General features: G+C 36.1%; 1 protein-coding gene across 4 annotated transcripts in view; it reads left to right on the top strand.

Moving 5' to 3' along the window:
* Window positions 1-18,254, top strand: part of LRRK2 (leucine rich repeat kinase 2) — a 120,784-nt gene that overhangs the window by 60,670 nt on the left and 41,860 nt on the right. For all 4 annotated transcript variants that reach the window (XM_084877800.1, XM_084877799.1, XM_084877798.1 and 1 more), the window contains exons 22-31: window positions 828-897; window positions 1,354-1,571; window positions 3,117-3,367; window positions 3,873-4,021; window positions 7,405-7,498; window positions 8,318-8,504; window positions 9,856-10,037; window positions 12,802-13,031; window positions 13,640-13,767; window positions 15,059-15,277. In XM_084877800.1, coding sequence (XP_084733926.1) covers window positions 828-897; window positions 1,354-1,571; window positions 3,117-3,367; window positions 3,873-4,021; window positions 7,405-7,498; window positions 8,318-8,504; window positions 9,856-10,037; window positions 12,802-13,031; window positions 13,640-13,767; window positions 15,059-15,277 — 1,728 coding nt within the window. The remainder of the gene's footprint in view (window positions 1-827; window positions 898-1,353; window positions 1,572-3,116; window positions 3,368-3,872; window positions 4,022-7,404; window positions 7,499-8,317; window positions 8,505-9,855; window positions 10,038-12,801; window positions 13,032-13,639; window positions 13,768-15,058; window positions 15,278-18,254) is intronic.

Below are 18,254 nucleotides of genomic sequence, written 5' to 3'. Positions count from 1 at the left end.
AAGCTAGGAGCTATTGGTGCAGAAATTTCCTGATGTATGAGAACTTTATATCAGAAAATAAGTATATATACATTTACATATTTTTAATTTTTAACTTACACTTGTAGATTTTTTAGCATGTTTGGGGCATATACAGGATGGGGACAAAAAAAAAGTAGGTTACAGTTGTTCATATGGAAAATTATACAATAATCTATAATAATAAAGGGGTAATATGCTAATTAGACCACATGTCTTCTGGATGTCATTCCGGATGTCCTTCCTGACAAAGCCAGCCTAGATCCCAGGTGCCCACAGGTGGTCAAAGGGAAGCCAGCCTGGGTCCCGGAAGCCCGTGGGCGGCTGGAGGAGTGAAGCAGCCTGGGTCTTGGGTGCCTGCTGGTGGCTGGAGGAGGGAAGCCCGGGGCCTGGCAGCCCAGGTCTCAGGTGGTGGAGGGAAGCTGGTGTCGGCAGCCAGAGGAAGGAAGGCCTACTCTTGCATGAATTTTCATGCATCGGGCCTCTAGTGAATAAGTAATAATACAAGAATGAACTTTGTTTTCACATATTCACAGTGTAATCCTGGTTTGGCCCCACCTCTGTGTACTAAGTGTACTTCATTGTGATTTTATCTTCTTTCTCTTTTCAGAGCTCCATGTCCATGTGCCCATGTTAGGTCTCTCTCTGTCTTACGGTGTCACTGATCCCATGAATACTTTAGATAGAAATCTTACAGTGATTCATAAGGAAACCAGATAGGAAATGTTCTCTTTGCTCTTAAAAAATGATAGTGAAGAAAAAAAAAAAAATGACAGTGACTGTATAGTAAATGTCTATTTGTTTAATAGGGACCCATTTTTGATCAAGAAGACTTACTGAAGCGAAAAAGAAAAATATTGTCTTCAGATGATTCATTCAGTAAGTATTTGAAAGTCATCATAACTAAGTTGATATGTTGAGCAGAATATAATATTTGTTAAATTTCTTCTGTTTCCCCCCCCCCAAATTTCTTAGTGCCCATTTCATCTTAATAACCTTCAAGTTATAATAGATTTACAAATTTACCATTTATATAGTATATACAGGACACTTATTTTTTTCTACTGTCTTTCTGAAATGTAAATAATGACCTCACCAATAATGCCCTCTTCACCCCTTTCTCCAGGTCTGTTGTGTTTTTACACCACTAAGACTGCTTGATTAAATATTTATTATTTACTCTCCATCTCTGGCACTGATTTGGTTTCCATAGTTGGTTTTTTTACTGCATTTCCAGTGCCATGAAGAGAGCTTACACGATTAGATGATCAATAGACATTTGCCCAGCTAAATCACCCACTTATATTCCCATTGCTTATCTGTTTTTGACAAAAGGGTCATCGAAACTTCCATCCCACATGAGGCATTCGGAGAGTGCTTCTTCCCTGGCTTCTGAGAGGGAACATATTACATCGCTAGATCTTTCAGCCAACGAGCTCAGAGACATTGATGCCCTGAGCCAGAAGAGCTGCATCAGTGGCCATCTGGAGCACCTGGAGAGGCTGGAGCTTCACCAGAATGCACTCACTGTCTTCCCACGGCGGCTAAGTGAAGTAAAGTTCACCTGTCTTCCTCACTCTCAGCATGTTGGAAGAGCTTTTGCATTTACATTTAATGTGCATGGTTAAATCTTTAAAAAGAAGGTTCTACTTTTGTGTCACTGGACAATAATTTCCCCAGTCTTCTGGGTTTCACACAAATATCTTAGTCTGGGTGGTCCCAAACATCTTGGCGGGCAGGCAGTGGAAATGGGGAGGTGGTTAAAAAGGAATTCACAGGGTCCTGTCCTAAAGATTCGTGGTACATGTTAAAGTCTCTCAAGGCTAGATGTTGGTTATGCCTTTGGTTATTTAATTGTTGTAAGGCGGTTCACACTGCTTAAACTTGGTAGACTAGACTCAGACCTGTTTTGGGTGGCACTGGCTCTGGCTCAGCTTCCAACTGTGGCATTATAAGAACGTGTTACTCTGACTGCTCTAAGTCTTTCATTTCCTCATCTGCCAAACACGGAGACTAAACTACTACAAAAGCATTTATTGTTTTAAATTTATAGGTAACTTAAAAATAATTATTTGCTAAAGAATAAGGAAAGAAAACTAGAATTCAGCCTACCTTAAAAAGAGGGAATTTGAAGAGAACATGGCAAAGTTCTCTTAATGAGCTACAGTAAGGCACTGGAAAGCAGGACCAGCTCAGAACCTTCTCTGAAGGAAATTTCAAATTGACACCCATAGGTGGCAGTTTTTGTGCCTGCCTAACTTTTTCTTATAAAAATATTTCCTACTTAAACCTTGGGAATAAATAATTTTAAAATCTTTCCTTCTGAATAATCTGGTTGGATCTGAAACAATGCAGAAATTTTGAAACAACTTCTGCGGCAAAGATCCATTAATAAGCCTTTATGATCATGTCAAACTCTTGAGAATTCCAAGTGAAGATAACTATGTTGCTATGTAAAGAAGAGCACAGAGAAGTGATTGTTTTTGGTAATTTAGCCCTTTGACAATAATCCATACCAAATATTAAAAAAAATGACATACTATGTAAATAGAAGGTTTGCTATTGTGAGAGTAGGATTAGAAATTCCTTAAAAATAAAAATGGAGATTTGAAACAAAAAGTTCCCTAAAAAGAAGTTCTAAATAAAATATGCATTATGTACAGTGACTAATTTTATGGTTAAATCTTATTTATATTAAAATGTATAACAATTTCCAAAAGCAAGCATTTAAAAAACTGTATTCCTAGGATTATGTTGTACTACTTATTCATGAAATCATTAGTTTAAATATTTTTGAGGCCTATTCTGCTTCCATTTTTACTTGTTGAAGGAATAAATCTGTGTTAAATACTAAACTTTATTTTTGTGAGCTTGCTTTTGAATACCTACCTGCCACATTTCCCCTGGTTCTTTACCCATTTTGGAACAGAGAAAGCTGGGCCAGTCAGTATACTAAAGCTCTCTTGTGAGTTGTGTTTTCAAGTTTCAGAAAATTCTTCATGGTTCTAGTTATCGGAGTTATGGGAGGCAAGAAATATTAGCTAAATTTAAGTTTCTCAGGTGGTTTATTTTGGAATTTTAAAATACTGTCTTTCCAGGTGCTGAAGTGTGTGACGCACTTGGACTTGCACAGTAATAAGTTCACGGCGTTTCCCTCCTACTTGTTGAAAATGAACTGTATTGCCAACCTCGATGTCTCTCGAAATGACATCAAGCCCTCGGTAGTGTTGGATCCTGCAGTGAAGTGTCCGACCTTGAAACAGTTCAACCTGTCATATAACCAGCTGTCTTCTGTTCCCGAGAACCTTGGCAGTGTGGCAGAAAAACTGGAGCTGCTGACTTTAGAAGGGTAAGAAGGCCTCATTAGAGACAAAAGTGTCGCCTTGCGGGGAAGTTGTGTAAGGTTGACAAAATACGCTGGCATTATTTCAACCGCAATGAATTTTAAATGGTAACATGCTAAAACATGGAGGCAACTGATATTACAGCTTGCATCAATGGACTTACATGTTCACAACTAATTTTAAAGTTGCTAAATCTGATTGATGCTATTCTTTGAAGTCAAATTGTTTTTTATTTTTCTTTAAAGCAGTGGTCGGCAAACTCATTAATTAACAGAGCCAAATATCAACAGTACAGTCATTGAAATGTCTTTTGAGAGCCACATTTTTTAAACTTAAATTTCTAACACCACTTCTACAAAACAGACTCGCCTAGGCCATGGTATTTTGTGGAAGAGCCACACTCAAGGGGCCAAAGAGCCGCATGTGGCTCACGAGCCACAGTTTGCCGACCACGGCTTTAAAACGTAGGGAGTCATGCAATTTAACCCTCATTTTATCTCTTGTGACTAGAAATAAAATATCAGGAATGTGTACCCCCCTAAGCCTGAAGGAGCTGAAGATTTTAAATCTTAGTAAAAACCACATTTCATCCCTGTCAGAGGACTTTTTTGAGGCTTGTCCTAAAGTGGAGAATTTCAACGCCAGAATGAACTCTCTTGGTAAGTGTTCTGTGTGATCCTTCTCTTTATCAGTGCTTTTGACTATTACAGGATGAGTCATATATGGACATTTTTGGTGGGTATTTAATGGTATTGTTATTAGCTCAAATAGGATGGTGGAGATTCAAATATAAAGCTAGCAGGTTGGTAATAAAAATGAATTGTATTGCCAAGTATACTGAAATGGGGAGTCTAGCCAAGGACCCTGGAAGGAAACTTAAATGCATGTTGCTAAGTGAAAGAAGTCAAGCTGAAAGGGCTACAGACTGTATAATTCCAACTAAAAGACATTGGAAAAGGCATTGAAACAATTAGTGGGTGCCAGGGGTTGGAGTGAGGAAGAGAGGGATGAATGGCTGGGGGAAAGGAGGATTTGGGACAGTGGAGCTATTCCATGTGCTACTGTTACATGGATACAAGTCATAATACATTTGTCAGGACACATAGAATGGATAACGCAAAGAGAATACTCTGTTGTCAACTATGGATTTTAATGACAAGGCATTAATATTGACATCAATTATAACATATACCAAACTATGCAGGTTATTCATAGAAGGGCGGGGGGAGTGTGTTTATGGGTGGTGGTCGTGAAGAGAGAAGGGATCCATGGAAAATTTGGTACTTTCCACTCAAATTTTCTGTAAATATAAAGCTGCTTAAAAACAAGTCTACTTTTTAAATTAAAAAGGAAGTTTAAAATTTTAATGTTAAATTTTTATAAATTAAAAATAATTTTATCAGGTTAGTATTGGCATAGATCAAAATGACAATATCCTGGGCTATAAATAGTCACTATGTCGTGGATCCTTTCAGTCTACTAAACTAAAGACTCCTATGGCTGTCTGAGCTGGGTAAAACAGGGATCCTGAGTTCCTACCGAGCTTCTCCAGAAACTTTTGGAGTATAAGTATCATTAGTACTATTGTTTCTTTCACAAAATAAAATTAATCATTCAACAGTTTTCAAATTAGTAAAGTTAATGTACATTTATTCAGTTCTTGTTTTGTGCAAGATATTACAATAATACATAATATGACCACTACTTTTGTTACAAGTCATGGAATACTCTTTGTGGAATACCCTAAGCCTGTGAGATAACAGGGACTTGGGTTCATTTGCAGCCTATCTGAGAATTATAATTTTAAGGGAAAGTGCTTTTATAACCATAAACAGAAACTCCTCATATTTTATCTTTCCTAATGGAGGCTACGTGCACCTTGCCGCCAATGTGACTGTTCTATATCTGACGCAGTGAAATTGTTTTTAGTAAAATAATTTTTAATAACTTTTAATAGCAGAGTACAGTTTGACCACTTATTTTCAAATATGCTAATTTGTCAGAATATCAGAAACGAATAATGGAAAAAAAACATGCTAATTGTGTATAGTATTTTCTTTTTTTCTCCCTTCTACCCTCTTCTAATATTGATCATGTTCCTATCAGGAGCCTGAAATTGGCGATAGTCTCTGTCCTTAAGGAACATGTACTTAACTTCCAAAGACAGTTCAAAAATCGATTTACTTTTCACTACACAACTTGAATAGTTTTAGAAGTTGTCTTATGGCCCAACTCAATGTACCGTATTTTCCGGAGTATAAGACGACCCCCTAATTTTACAGTTAAAACATAGGTTTGGGCATATATTCGCTGTATAAGACTACCCCCAACTTCCGAGGCAACACCAGTTCTTTTTTTAATAGACCGCCTCTCTGACTCTGGCCAATCTGAGCAGGCTTTTTACCAGAACACAGTGTAGCTTCGGGTACAGAACATGTACACTGTTCTAGTAAAAAGCCTGCTCAGATTGGCCAGAGTCAGAGAGGCGGTCTATTAAAAAAAGAACTGGTGTTGCCTCGGAAGTGGGGGGTAGTCTTATACAGCGAATATAGGCCTAAACCTATGTCTTAACTGTAAAACTAGGGGGTCGTCTTATATGCCAGAAAATACGGTAATTGTGTATTGTGCTAAGTGGTGTGAGGAAAATGTCCCAGTTGCTATGAGGGTACCTCAAGCACATATGATGCAGACTGTGGAGGCAGGGAAGTGTGGTGTTTAAGTTGGATCAGGAAAAAAGAGCACTTGCAAGGACTCTGAGGCTTGGTTCCAGTCAATAGGTTTTCTCCTCTGAATTTTACACACACACACAAAAAAAAAACCCTATGGAATAGGACAGGTATGATCTCTGCGTGACCAATTGAGGGAATTGAAGCACTGAGATTTTTATGTGCCATGTCAGGGGCAGAAAATGAACTAGCTATGAAATCACCTAAGTTCAAAAATCGATTTACTTTTCACTACACAACTTGAATAGTTTTAGAAGTTGTCTTATCTGTGGGAGGATGCCCTAGTTAGGTCATCCCTGAGTGGGACCACAGACCATTGAAAATAACCTCATGGGAAATGAAGTTTCATTTAGTTCTTTGGTTTTATAAGAGTGTTTTCCATACAGCATCTGAACCTCAAGACTCTTTAATTCTTAAGTGGAGAATAATTTCTATACTTTGGGGCAACAGGTGAGGTGTAGCATAGTGCATCTTTCAGGAAGACAGCATCTAGCCATGTCCTGGAACTTTTGGGCCCTTGAAGATTTTCTAGATAAAGCATAACCCATATTTTTAATCTCGAAAATGCTGAGAAATAATTTCTGAAGTTGCTTTCATGGAACCATAAGTTTTTATATTTCTGAAGAATCTCAGATATCATCTGGTCTAGCTGTACTATTTGGCAGATGACAAAAGAAGGTGAATGATTTGCTCAGTTTCCAATATTGTGTCCCACAGAATTTCATTTCTTGGAGATCCTCATACTATATTTCCTTCTTGGGAATTCATAACATATGCCAGGATATTGAGAACTCTGAGATACTTAATTTTATTTTACCTAAAGTTTCCCCAATCTCTTAAGATCACATGATCAAAGAATACCTTTATTAAGTAACATCCATTATTATTCTATAGAAAACTCTTTATGATATGGTACTATGAAGAATTTTTATTTTTATATATTATGTTGTATATTAGTATTCTAAAGTATTTTGTTAGTTATTTAAGAGTAATTTGAATTAATCTATGATATATTTTACAAAATATCAAACATAATTTGAAATAGATATTCAAATAATTTTTATGTTCTTAGATGTTAAACAGATTAATTATATTTAGATAGTTGTTTAGCTTTTATATTAGATTTGTATATGTATGGTGTACTATTTTAATGTTTAGTGGTAGTATTAAGGATGTCATCATTTTTTAAAAGTAGATTTTTAAAAAATTAAAATTAAATTAAATGACAGGTCATTGGTAGCTGTTCTTGTAGAATCCAATAGAAATCTAGTTAAAATGATTTAAATGCCTGTTACCTCATTTTTATTTTCTTTTAGCCGCAATGCCTTTTTTACCATCTTCTATGACAATCATCAAGTTATCTCAAAACAGATTTACATGTGTTCCAGAAGCAATTTTAAATCTTCCACAGTAAGTTTATTATTTTAATTTTAAAGCCACACGAGCTGGAACAGAACCTTCAGAAACAAGGTTTTGATTTAGGCATACAAAATGAAATTGATTTCTAAACCTACTTAGCTTACTGTTTAAATCTATGAATGTTTGACATTCACTAGACAAAAGGCCAAAGTTGTTACTTGGAGTTTTAAACTTTTATATTAATTGGTGTGCTATTGTGTAGTAACAATTGAAGATTATTTACTGTATAGTTCACATTATTATAATCAAATGAGATGACACCGGCTGTCACTTGAACCATGCCAGGCATCATGCTCAGTGTTAGGGAACGGCTGTGTATCCCCCTGAGACAGGCTGGTGGAAGAGTGCACAGTATTAATGAGCTCTAGGATCCAACTTCTGAAGAATCCTCCTAGCAATGAGTGAAATTGAAAAGAGATTGGGGGTGGGAGGGGATATATTTATTTGTAATTCCTTTATTTGACCAGAAGCAGGAATTTTAATGACTATTTTTGCATTTATTAATGATGATTTCTCATGTGCCATAAACATTTGTAAAACACTCATTCTGAGATTGACATTTTTATGTTTCTGGAGGAGGAAAGTTAGGCCTCCATTTTGCTTTTAGTGGTTCTTATTCATGTAAATGTTTCTAGTGAGAAGGCCTCCTTTCTAGCCCATCTGTGCCTACCCCAAAGCACCACACATGCATCCTTCTATATAAATGTTAGTTTTATAGTTCTTATTCTCTAGTGAAAATTACTGGTGATATAATTTTATGTATTTTGGGAACACTCACTTGGTTTTTATCTCGACACTGTATTGTTTCAGCTTGCGATCATTAGACATGAGCAGCAACAAAATTAAACACCTACCAAGTCCTGCCCACTGGAAATCGCTGAACTTAAGGGAACTCTTGTTTAGCCATAATCAGATCAGCATCTTGGACTTGAGCGAAAAAGCACATGCATGGTCCAGAGTAGAGAAACTACATCTTTCTCATAATAAACTGAAAGAGGTAAGGGGTCATCTTTATTTGCTTAAAGTTAACTGCCATTTGAAAATAGGCTTGCGTAATTTGCATCATCAGAGATTTTCATTTTAAAAGCTGACATTTTGTATTTCCAACTTTTTGAATAAGATCTAAACCTACCCTGAGATAAATTGGTATGTGAAGAATGCTTAATTTCCATAAAAGACCACTTTTTGTGCTTTGCTTTTTTAATTACAGAAATATGTCTATTTAACTATGAATGTGGTATGTGTAATGCTTTATGTGTGTCATTTAACCAGGAAATCACTGATCTGTTACAGACTCTCAGATACTCTGCACTTATAACGTTGATACCGGGCCACATACAGCTGTGTTTCTCCCCTGACTTTCTTACTTACATTGTTAAATTCCTGCATCCCTTTATCAGACTACCCCTCATCCGAGTGGGCCAATGTCCTTTGCTTTACTCTACTGCCTCTGTTACAAATCTGATTATCCATTCATCTCAGAAAAAAACAAACAACTTGTTTGGGGGGCAAATTCAAAAGGTAAAAATAATTAATTGTCTATAACAGTGATGTTTAGAATAACTGTGAATATTTTTTGATACCTGATTTTTGCCAGAAAATTAATGTTTTTTTTATTTATTTTATTTTAAAAGTAATGAGCCCTAGCCAGTTTGGCTAAGTGGATAGATCATTGGCCTGTGGACTGAAGGGTCCCAGGTTCAATTCTGGTCAAGAGCATATGCCTGGGTTGCAGGCTTGATTCCCCAAGTGGGGGGCAGGGACATGCCGAGGCTCTCAATGACTCTCTCTCATTATTGATGTTTCTATCTCTCTCCCCCTCTCTCTTCCTCTCTGAAATCAATAAAAAAATATTAAAAAAATAAAAAAAGTAATGAGTACTACTTAAAAATTTGGAATGGAAAAAGCAAATTCCAATTAACATGCAACCTAAAGTATAAACATTTAGTTGTATTTTAATAGCATTAAGTTGTATATAAGCTTGTGATGACCAGATCTTTATAGTTTTAATGAAGAACAAACAGTGTGAGGGAACAGATGACTGGATTTAGAAAGAAATTTGTTTTCAGTATTATGAAGAGATGACATATGTTACCAAGGGAGCATGGGTTTTCAAAGATTATAAATATGTGACATAGTGTTGGGTAAGTCCCTTACATTTATCTCTTCAAATATTCATAGTGAAAGCTGTGACAAGCATTTGGAAGGTTTTTGAACTCTGTTGAAAGGTTGTGCATGTCGCTGATGGGACCTCTGGTCCTCTCTGGTTCCCTGTCAGCATCTTGCTCCTTGGCAACACACATCTTCCTTCCCACCCACAGACTTTGTCCTTTTTTTATTTCATTAAGATTCCTCCAGAGATTGGCTGTCTTGAAAACCTGACATCTCTTGATGTTAGCTACAACTTGGAACTGAGATCCTTTCCCAATGAAATGGGGAAATTGAGCAAAATATGGGATCTTCCTTTGGATGAACTGCGTCTTAATTTTGATTTTAAACATATAGGATGTAAAGCCAAAGACATCATAAGGTTAGATCATTTTATTTCCATTTGTTTCTGTTAAGTGTGTTTCAGATTTCTCTGTGACTTCGAGGGATATAGAATTACAAAATAAGAAAAAAAAAATGTATAGTACTATTTAACATTAAGTTGCTGTGTGTGTCGTTTGTCTTTTATATAATGAACTAGAGGCCCAGTGCATGGATTCATACACTGGTGGGGTTCCTTGGCCTGGCCTGCACCCTCTCACAATCAGGACCTCTCAGGGGATGTTAGACTGCCTGTTTTGACCTGATCCCCACAGGCCAGGCCCAGGGATACCACTGGTGCACAAATCTGTGCACTGGGCTTCTAGTATACATATAAGATCTTTGGTTAATCTCTTCCTGCCCTCCCCCGCCCCCCTTCCTCTGAGATTCATCAGTCTGTTCCTTGTTCCCATGCCTATGTATTGAGCGTCTGCCCCCTAATGGTCAGTGTGTGTCATAGCTACTGGTCTAACAGTTGCTTAGGTAGATATATCTATATATCTACATATCTACATATCTATATATCTATATATCTATATATCTATATATCTATATATCTATATGTCAGTGTCAGACATCTCCTGAGGGGTCCCAGATTGGAGAGGGTGCAGGCTGGGCTGAGGGGACCTGCACTATGCACAAATTTTGTGCACCAGGCCTCTAATATATATATATAAAGAAATACAGCAGAATGTAATAACTTCTTTTTTTATGTCTTTATTGATTTTTAGAGAGAGAGAGGATAGAGGGATAGAAATATCAATGCCAGAGAAATATCATTGACCAACTGCCTCCTGCACACCCCCTCCTGGGGATTGAGCCCATAACCTTGAGCATGTGCCCTCACTGGGAATTGAACCAGTGACTACTGAGCCACACTGGCCAGGCTATAAGCTTCTTAAGCTTCATTTCAGATAGCAGCTAGTTATATGTCTATTTTATCTTAAAGCATTATAGTTTCTTAAATAATAAAAAATTACTAACTTTGCTTTTGCTTATTGACCTTGATCATATTTGAAATCACTGAAACTACTCAGGTATCACTGTTTCTGATGCTTACACTTTACAAATGTCAATATTTTTGATGATAGACTTTATCTCACTCCTTGTTACATTTTAAGCATATTAGTCTCATTGTTACCTACTTATATACTTATTTATTTCCGTTTTCACAAAATTACTTATATCTATATTTATCTTACAGGTTTCAGCTCATTTATCACCTCTCATTGTGTTCCTGACTATAATAGCCATTAACACTGGGACGATGGCTGTATTTACTCACTGTCTGATAGTTGGCACAAAGCCTGGCATTTATAGTGTTTGAATTACCAGTGAACTGTATTTACCTAATTATCTCCTGCTTAAATTTTCTTCAATTTATATTTAAATTTTTATGAAGAATAATTTCTGTCCTGAGCTTGGTGCAATTTGAAAGGAAAGAGTTTGTTGCCTGCTATGCTAAACATGACGACCCCTGATTTTAAATAATTATATCTCATAATTTTTCCCTCCTGAAACTGGAAAAGATGTTCATATGAAAATTGGTGTAATTATTATGAAACATTTAGTGGAACTACTTTTCAGTGTATTATTTCATATTATAGAGTCACTGTATAAGTAGATCTTTTTAAACTTGTTTTACATTTTAGAAAAGACAAAGACCTGGAATAGTTTAGAAATTGTAGACATCTTTTGCTTTTTCAAAGAATGAGTTTTTTCAAAGAGTGGTGAATTCTGAATAGTTAGTGGTCACTGGACCATTGCTTTTCTTGTTTATTGGTGATGAAAACAGAACTTTATTTGCATGTGAGAAAATGACTGACTTCAGTAATAGCAGGTAGAGATATGATCTTTCAGATCTTATTTGCTCAAGTGTCAAAGAAACCAAGAAGAGTTATCTGGCCTGTTGGTCAGATCACCAGGACTGTTGGTCAGATTCCTGTTAGTTATGAGAATGGACCCATCAATGATCTCTAAAATTCAGTTATGATTTAGTTTCCTTCTCTAATTTTAAACTGTGGCAACATTTTAATATACTTAAAATGTATCTTTATATATCCATTATATCTTAGAGAAGTTTAAAATCTATTGATTTAAAGGTGGCTTTGTTAGCTACCTATGGCATTTCTATTATTTTTACTAAGATGATTAGGAATAGCAATATATCTGATACTATAATAGTTTATATATAGTAATTTATAATGTAACCAATATGACCTTCCATGTACATTATTCATATGCATATATGATATATGTGAATATATACATGATATATGCCATCCATGGATATATAGGTACACACACATATATAATGTACCCAATATAATCTCACTATCCAGGTTTAGTATAACAGTATTCATGGATACTCTAACTTGGCTCTCTGTCACATGGACTGTCTAAAATTTTATACTTTATAATTTTTAGGATTTTGTGTTAATTTAAATAAATATGTGTGTGTATAGAATTCTAATGGGCATTGCAAACATTTTCACATTTTGATTGCTTATGGTGGTAGTGTAACATGTCATTGTGTATGATAATACTACCAATCATTATCAACTATACTAATATTAATAATAAAACATATGCATTAACAGCGTACCAAAAGACAAGTGCACTTTACTTATAAAAGTTATGCATTTTTTTGCATACTATATTTTAAAAATCTTATATTTAAAAGAATTCAATGCACAAGAATTTACCTATATTTTAAGCATACTATTAAGCAGTTTATTATTTTATTTTTGTCTTTCTAATACCAGGTTTCTCCAACAACGGTTAAAAAAGGCCGTGCCTTATAACCGAATGAAACTTATGATTGTGGGAAACACTGGGAGTGGTAAAACCACCTTATTGCAGCAATTAATGAAAACCAAGAAATCAGATCTTGGGATGCCAAGTGCCACAGTTGGCATAGACGTGAATGACTGGCCCATCCAAATAAGAGGCAAAAAGAAGAAAGACCTGATTCTAAATGTGTGGGATTTTGCAGGTATTTATTTTGCTAGAATTTTAAAATCATATTTATCTTTTACTTAGAATTTGGATTTAAAAACTGAGTTTTCTGTTCCAATACTGCAAAGAGACCTGTGAATCCTACGGAATTTACCTCTCCCAGTATTACCCTTGCCACCAGAAGGGAGAAGTGTATGGAAGGCAATGTTAGAAAGTGTAGGTGGGTTCCCATTTCAATGTCAAACAGTTCCTTATGTGTACATGTCAGCAATGATATTTCTGTTCTGGAAGGTGGACAAATGGTAGTAATGCAGGTCTGACCCTCTCTGGTTTGGTCCTGGGCAACCTGCAGCAACTAGGGTTTTGGGATGGGAATGGAGAATGAGGACAAATATGTGATACCTAATCAATAAAGGAATTAAAAAAAAGAAAAGAAAGAAACTGTATGAGTTCAGGGTTCATAGCTAGCACTTCAACCAGAAGTTCTCAATCTCTAGTAAAAACTCAGTTATAGTCTTTTAAACATCATTGATTGTTCTCTCACTCTTTCTCTTTTTTTTTTTGTATGCTAAATATATATAGTATCATCTAAAAAATTGTTTTGAAAAAAGGAAGGCTAACGAAGAGTCTCCAATCTCTGTTTAGGCCGGGAGGAATTCTACAGCACGCATCCGCACTTCATGACCCCGCGGTCACTGTACCTCGCCGTCTATGACCTCAGCAAAGGGCAGGCTGAAGTTGATGCTATGAAGCCTTGGCTATTCAATATAAAGGTGGTCTATTCTAATCATTTGAAAATACAAAATAATTTTCATTTTTTTTGTATATAAGGTGATTTAGGCAAAGAGTTGCTATAAGAGTTTTGTGGTGTTTGTTTTGTTTTGTTTTTTTAAGAAAGCAGCACTGAAACTCTGAGTTGGGAAATTTTCAGAGTAATTAGGCTGTGGCATGAAAATAAGGTGTTCCGTATTGGTAAGTGTTATAGATACTTGGAACCCTTTTAAGCTATAAAAATGGAAAATACACAGGCTACATTATGTTTATCATATTTTAAATGGAACATGAGGTTTTCTAACTTAAAATAAGTTATGCTAAAGAAAACCAATCTGTGCATCTTTGAAGATGCTCAGTGGCAATTTAGTATAAAGTCTTTCAGATCTTACACTTATATATGGTACCAGATTAATGTGCTTATTTATTTATTTATTTATTTATTTATTTATGTAAACTGAAGTATAATTGGCAATATGCTCTTCTATTGGGAATCTCTCTTGGTTAGTTTCCACTTTGTCCTTTACTGTCATACTGTCAGCTCTTACTGAAAAGCTAGTGTTGTAATTTTGGTAATTTTTGAAATCTTTTTCTTTTTTTTTTTGCTTTTACTTTATTATAGTTAGTTAAAGTGAGCAAATATTACAATGGCAGTAATACTTTAGTGTGTCCCCCCCCCCCCCCTCCCCGCAGACTTCAAATAGAATGAATTTAGAAATGAATTCAAGGGATTGAATTTGCAGAGAAGGAAGAGAAAATATAAACCATATTATGACACTGAAATAATTTGTGGTCTTATTAAATGCTTATTTTGAAGTCCAAAGCACACTTAGAAAGTTACCTACTTAAAAAGTGTTAATAATTGAATTAAGAAGATACATAAAAATGACTTAATAAAATTTCTTAATGTTATATTATTTTCTTAGGATTAAGGAAAGAAAGGCAGCTATTTTCTTCATGATGTCTTTTATTATTTTTATTTTTTATTTAAAAAAATATATATTTTATTGATATTTTACAGAGAGGAAGGGAGAGAGATAGAGAGCTAGAAACGTCAACGAGAGAGAAACATTGACCAGCTGCCTCTTGCACACCCCCTACTGGGGATGTGCCCAACCAAGGTACATGCCCTTGACCGGAATCAAATCCGGGACCTTTCAGTCCGCAGACCGGCTCTCTATCACTGAGCCAAACCGGTTTCGGCTTCATGGTGTCTTTTAATTTTCCACTTCTCTTCAAGCGGATTTCCGTGGAAATGTACTGGTAATCAGTCTTCTGCGTCTTTCCCTGCAGGCTCGAGCGTCCTCTTCCCCTGTGATTCTCGTGGGCACACATTTGGATGTTTCTGACGAGAAGCAGCGCAAAGCCTGCATAAGTAAAATCAACAAGGAGCTCTTGAACAAGCGAGGGTTTCCCGCAATACGGGATTACCACTTTGTGAACGCCACCGAGGAGTCTGATGCTTTGGCAAAACTTCGGAAAACCATCATAAATGAGAGCCTCAATTTCAAGGTAATATAGTTAATTTCTACTGGGGTCTGGTAGATAAATATAATTTATCAATTCTTTTGCTATGCAACTGCTTAGAATTGCCAGAAGACGAGGTATTTGAAATGGGAATGAAAACAATTAGAGGGCCTGAGAGGATCTAAGAGAGGGTCTGAGGGATGGAGAGGGTGCTTCTGAGAGAGTCTGAGCAAATGTTTCTGAGGCCTTTCTCTCCCAGCTTCCCCCAGTGGTGATGTAATTAGCAGGATAAATGGAATACTGGGGTCATGGAATCATCTTTCTTTTATTAGTTTTCTACTGTTTTTTTCTTCTCCTGCTTCTTTCTTTGGGAGTTCCTTTTATATGCTCATCTTGCTGTTCCAGGCTGCTCCTCCATACCTCTGTTCCTGTGATGCTCATTATATAAGACATTTTCCCCTCAACATTGTGAGATGGCTTTTCGCTTGGTTGCCAAGATCACTAATTTAGTTTCCATCAATGTCTAAGCAATTTCTTTAATTACATAGAAACAGGGTTTTTCATTTTAGGAATGATGTCTTTGATATCTAAAGTGCCTTTCTAATAAATCAAATGCAATTCATTGTGTTTATAAAACACAGATAAATTAGTTACCAGGCAGAATACTTAAATATATATATTTTTTTTATTAATTTCAGAGAGGAAAAGAGAGGAAGAGAGAGATAGAAACACCAATGATGAGAGAGAATCATTTGATTCCCTGCCTCCTGTACACCTTACAATGGGGACTGAGCCTGTAACCTGGGCATATGACCCAACTGGGAACTAACCATGACCCTCTTGGTTTGTAGGTCGATGCTCAACCACTGAGCTACACTGGCCAGGCAGAATACTTATTTTTAATACTTGCAGGAGAGAGAAAATTTCCGGGGATCCTATAGACATGGTGTAAACTGTGTGGAATAGGCCCTGACATGGTAATATGAGAAACACAGTGGTGACCTTTATTGTTAGTTCCTGTTGGCTTAGCTCGTTAGCACTAATGATGAAGGCATGGCTTGTAACTAAGGATTGTTTTGCCTGGACAGTCGCAGCATAATTACAAATAGTGTCCCAGAATGTCCTCAATCAAGCATTCCGGTTTGGATGAGAAATGTTATGGTTGCCCTGGTTATAACGTGCCTGCCAGTTAGCTTAGTTCTGTCCCATTTCCACTGATTATGCTCCTATCCAAAGCCTAATGAGCCTTTTGTAAATGTGCTGGTCTTTGTGGTGCCCCAGGAGACAATTTGCATGTTTGTATCTTTCAGCACATTTATTATCTCAGTCACTGAAAGGTTTCACCAGTGCTGGATCACTCGTGGCATTTTATGTAAGAAGAATGGATATTATTTTATTTATTTTTAGTTTTTTATTTTATAAGGAAAGGAGCCACATAGGCTCTTTTTAAAAAAATATATTTTTTTTATTGATTTTGTACAGAGAGGAAGAGAGAGGGATAGAGAGTTAGAAACATCGATGAGAGAGAGTCATCGATCAGCTGCCTCTTGCACACCCCCGACTGGGGACATGCCTGCAACCAAGGTACATGCCCTTGACCGGAATTGAACCCGGGACCCTTCAGTCCCCAAGCCGACGCTCTATCCATCGCGCCAAACCGGTTTCGGCGGTATATTATTTTAATTGCTGAGTTTCCTACTCTCTCATGGGACATATGATTAGAGATTAACATGACTTTTTAAAGAAACAAATATACAAAAGTCATTCATCCAGTTAAATATTATCTTTATCCAGGTGGTTTTCTTCTGAGACTATACCTGTTGTTATTTGTACTATTTTAATAGCTTCTCTTTTTATCATTACTGTTAGAGCATACATGATATATTTTTAAAAAGACTTCTTGGAGGTTTGGTTTGTTTTGAAAAAGCCTGAATTTTGTCGAAACAAACTCTGTGGATAAAGTGGTTGGTTCATGAAGCTGGACTAGTACTACTTTTGTCTAATAACATGTTGTCACTATCAATCAATAAAAGCATATTTCTTCCTGCATTTATAAATGAAATCTGAAGGCAACACCATGCAAGGATGTAAAAGAAATGCTTTGAAAAATAGAAATGCTATTTGAAGAAAGGTATATATTGCTAATGTATGCATCATTCTGGCATTTTTGTTTGAAAGTTCATTTGATTGCTTTGTAGAATAGTGACTTCTCGATGACCTAGAACCAATGAGCCTGCTAGAGCTTTAATATTCTTTTCTCTCTGTAGTGCTTCAACCCATATTCAAATAGCAGCTTTTAATCTACTAGAGATCATTGTTTTTGCCCTCTCATTTTTTTTTTCTTCTTTTATCTTGGCTCTTCTCTAATCTTTTCCTGTTTCACCTTTATTAACATGTATCTGTGTAAAATCTAGAATAAAATTGTGTTTTTGTGTGTGTGTGTGGCTGTTGGTGACCTGACACAAATTAAAAGAAATAGGACAAAACAGAACAATATCCCTTTCACTCTGTCTAACCCATTAGCAGGTGTTCTTTGCTGGCCCTGGAGCCCAGTCCTATAAAATTCATCTTTTTTTTTTTTCTCTATATAACTTGCTTTCTGGGAAAAACCCTTGTTTATTTCTAAATTTAGGTTTCCCTCCTTGAGTTAAAACATAACCTTCAACCTGAAGTTTTGTTTAATTTATAAATAATGCAGAGAGGGATTGTACAAAGTGGAGATTAGTAGAGTTATAGTTAATTTTCTGGGGCAAGGAATAGATGAACACATCAAATTACTGTTTGGAGGAGATGATGAAAGTAATGGTTATAGTAGTTGCAAATGAAGCTCCTTAAGATTCTAGTTACAAGTAGAAAAAGAGCAAGTTACATTTTATGTGTGTTTACAAACCCAGTTTTTATTTGTAATAAGTTTAATAATTTAAGTAGGAATTTTGATATGTCAGATAAACAACGTTCAAGAATATATTCATGGATCCAGAAATGGGGAGAGTTTGCCACCTGGTGGTTCTCAAAGGCATTT

The sequence above is a fragment of the Pipistrellus hanaki genome, assembly GCF_964339955.1.
Source record: "Pipistrellus hanaki genome assembly, chromosome: 3".
Classification (NCBI taxonomy): Eukaryota; Metazoa; Chordata; class Mammalia; order Chiroptera; family Vespertilionidae; genus Pipistrellus; species Pipistrellus hanaki.
This window is presented reverse-complemented; position numbering and strand designations above follow the sequence as displayed.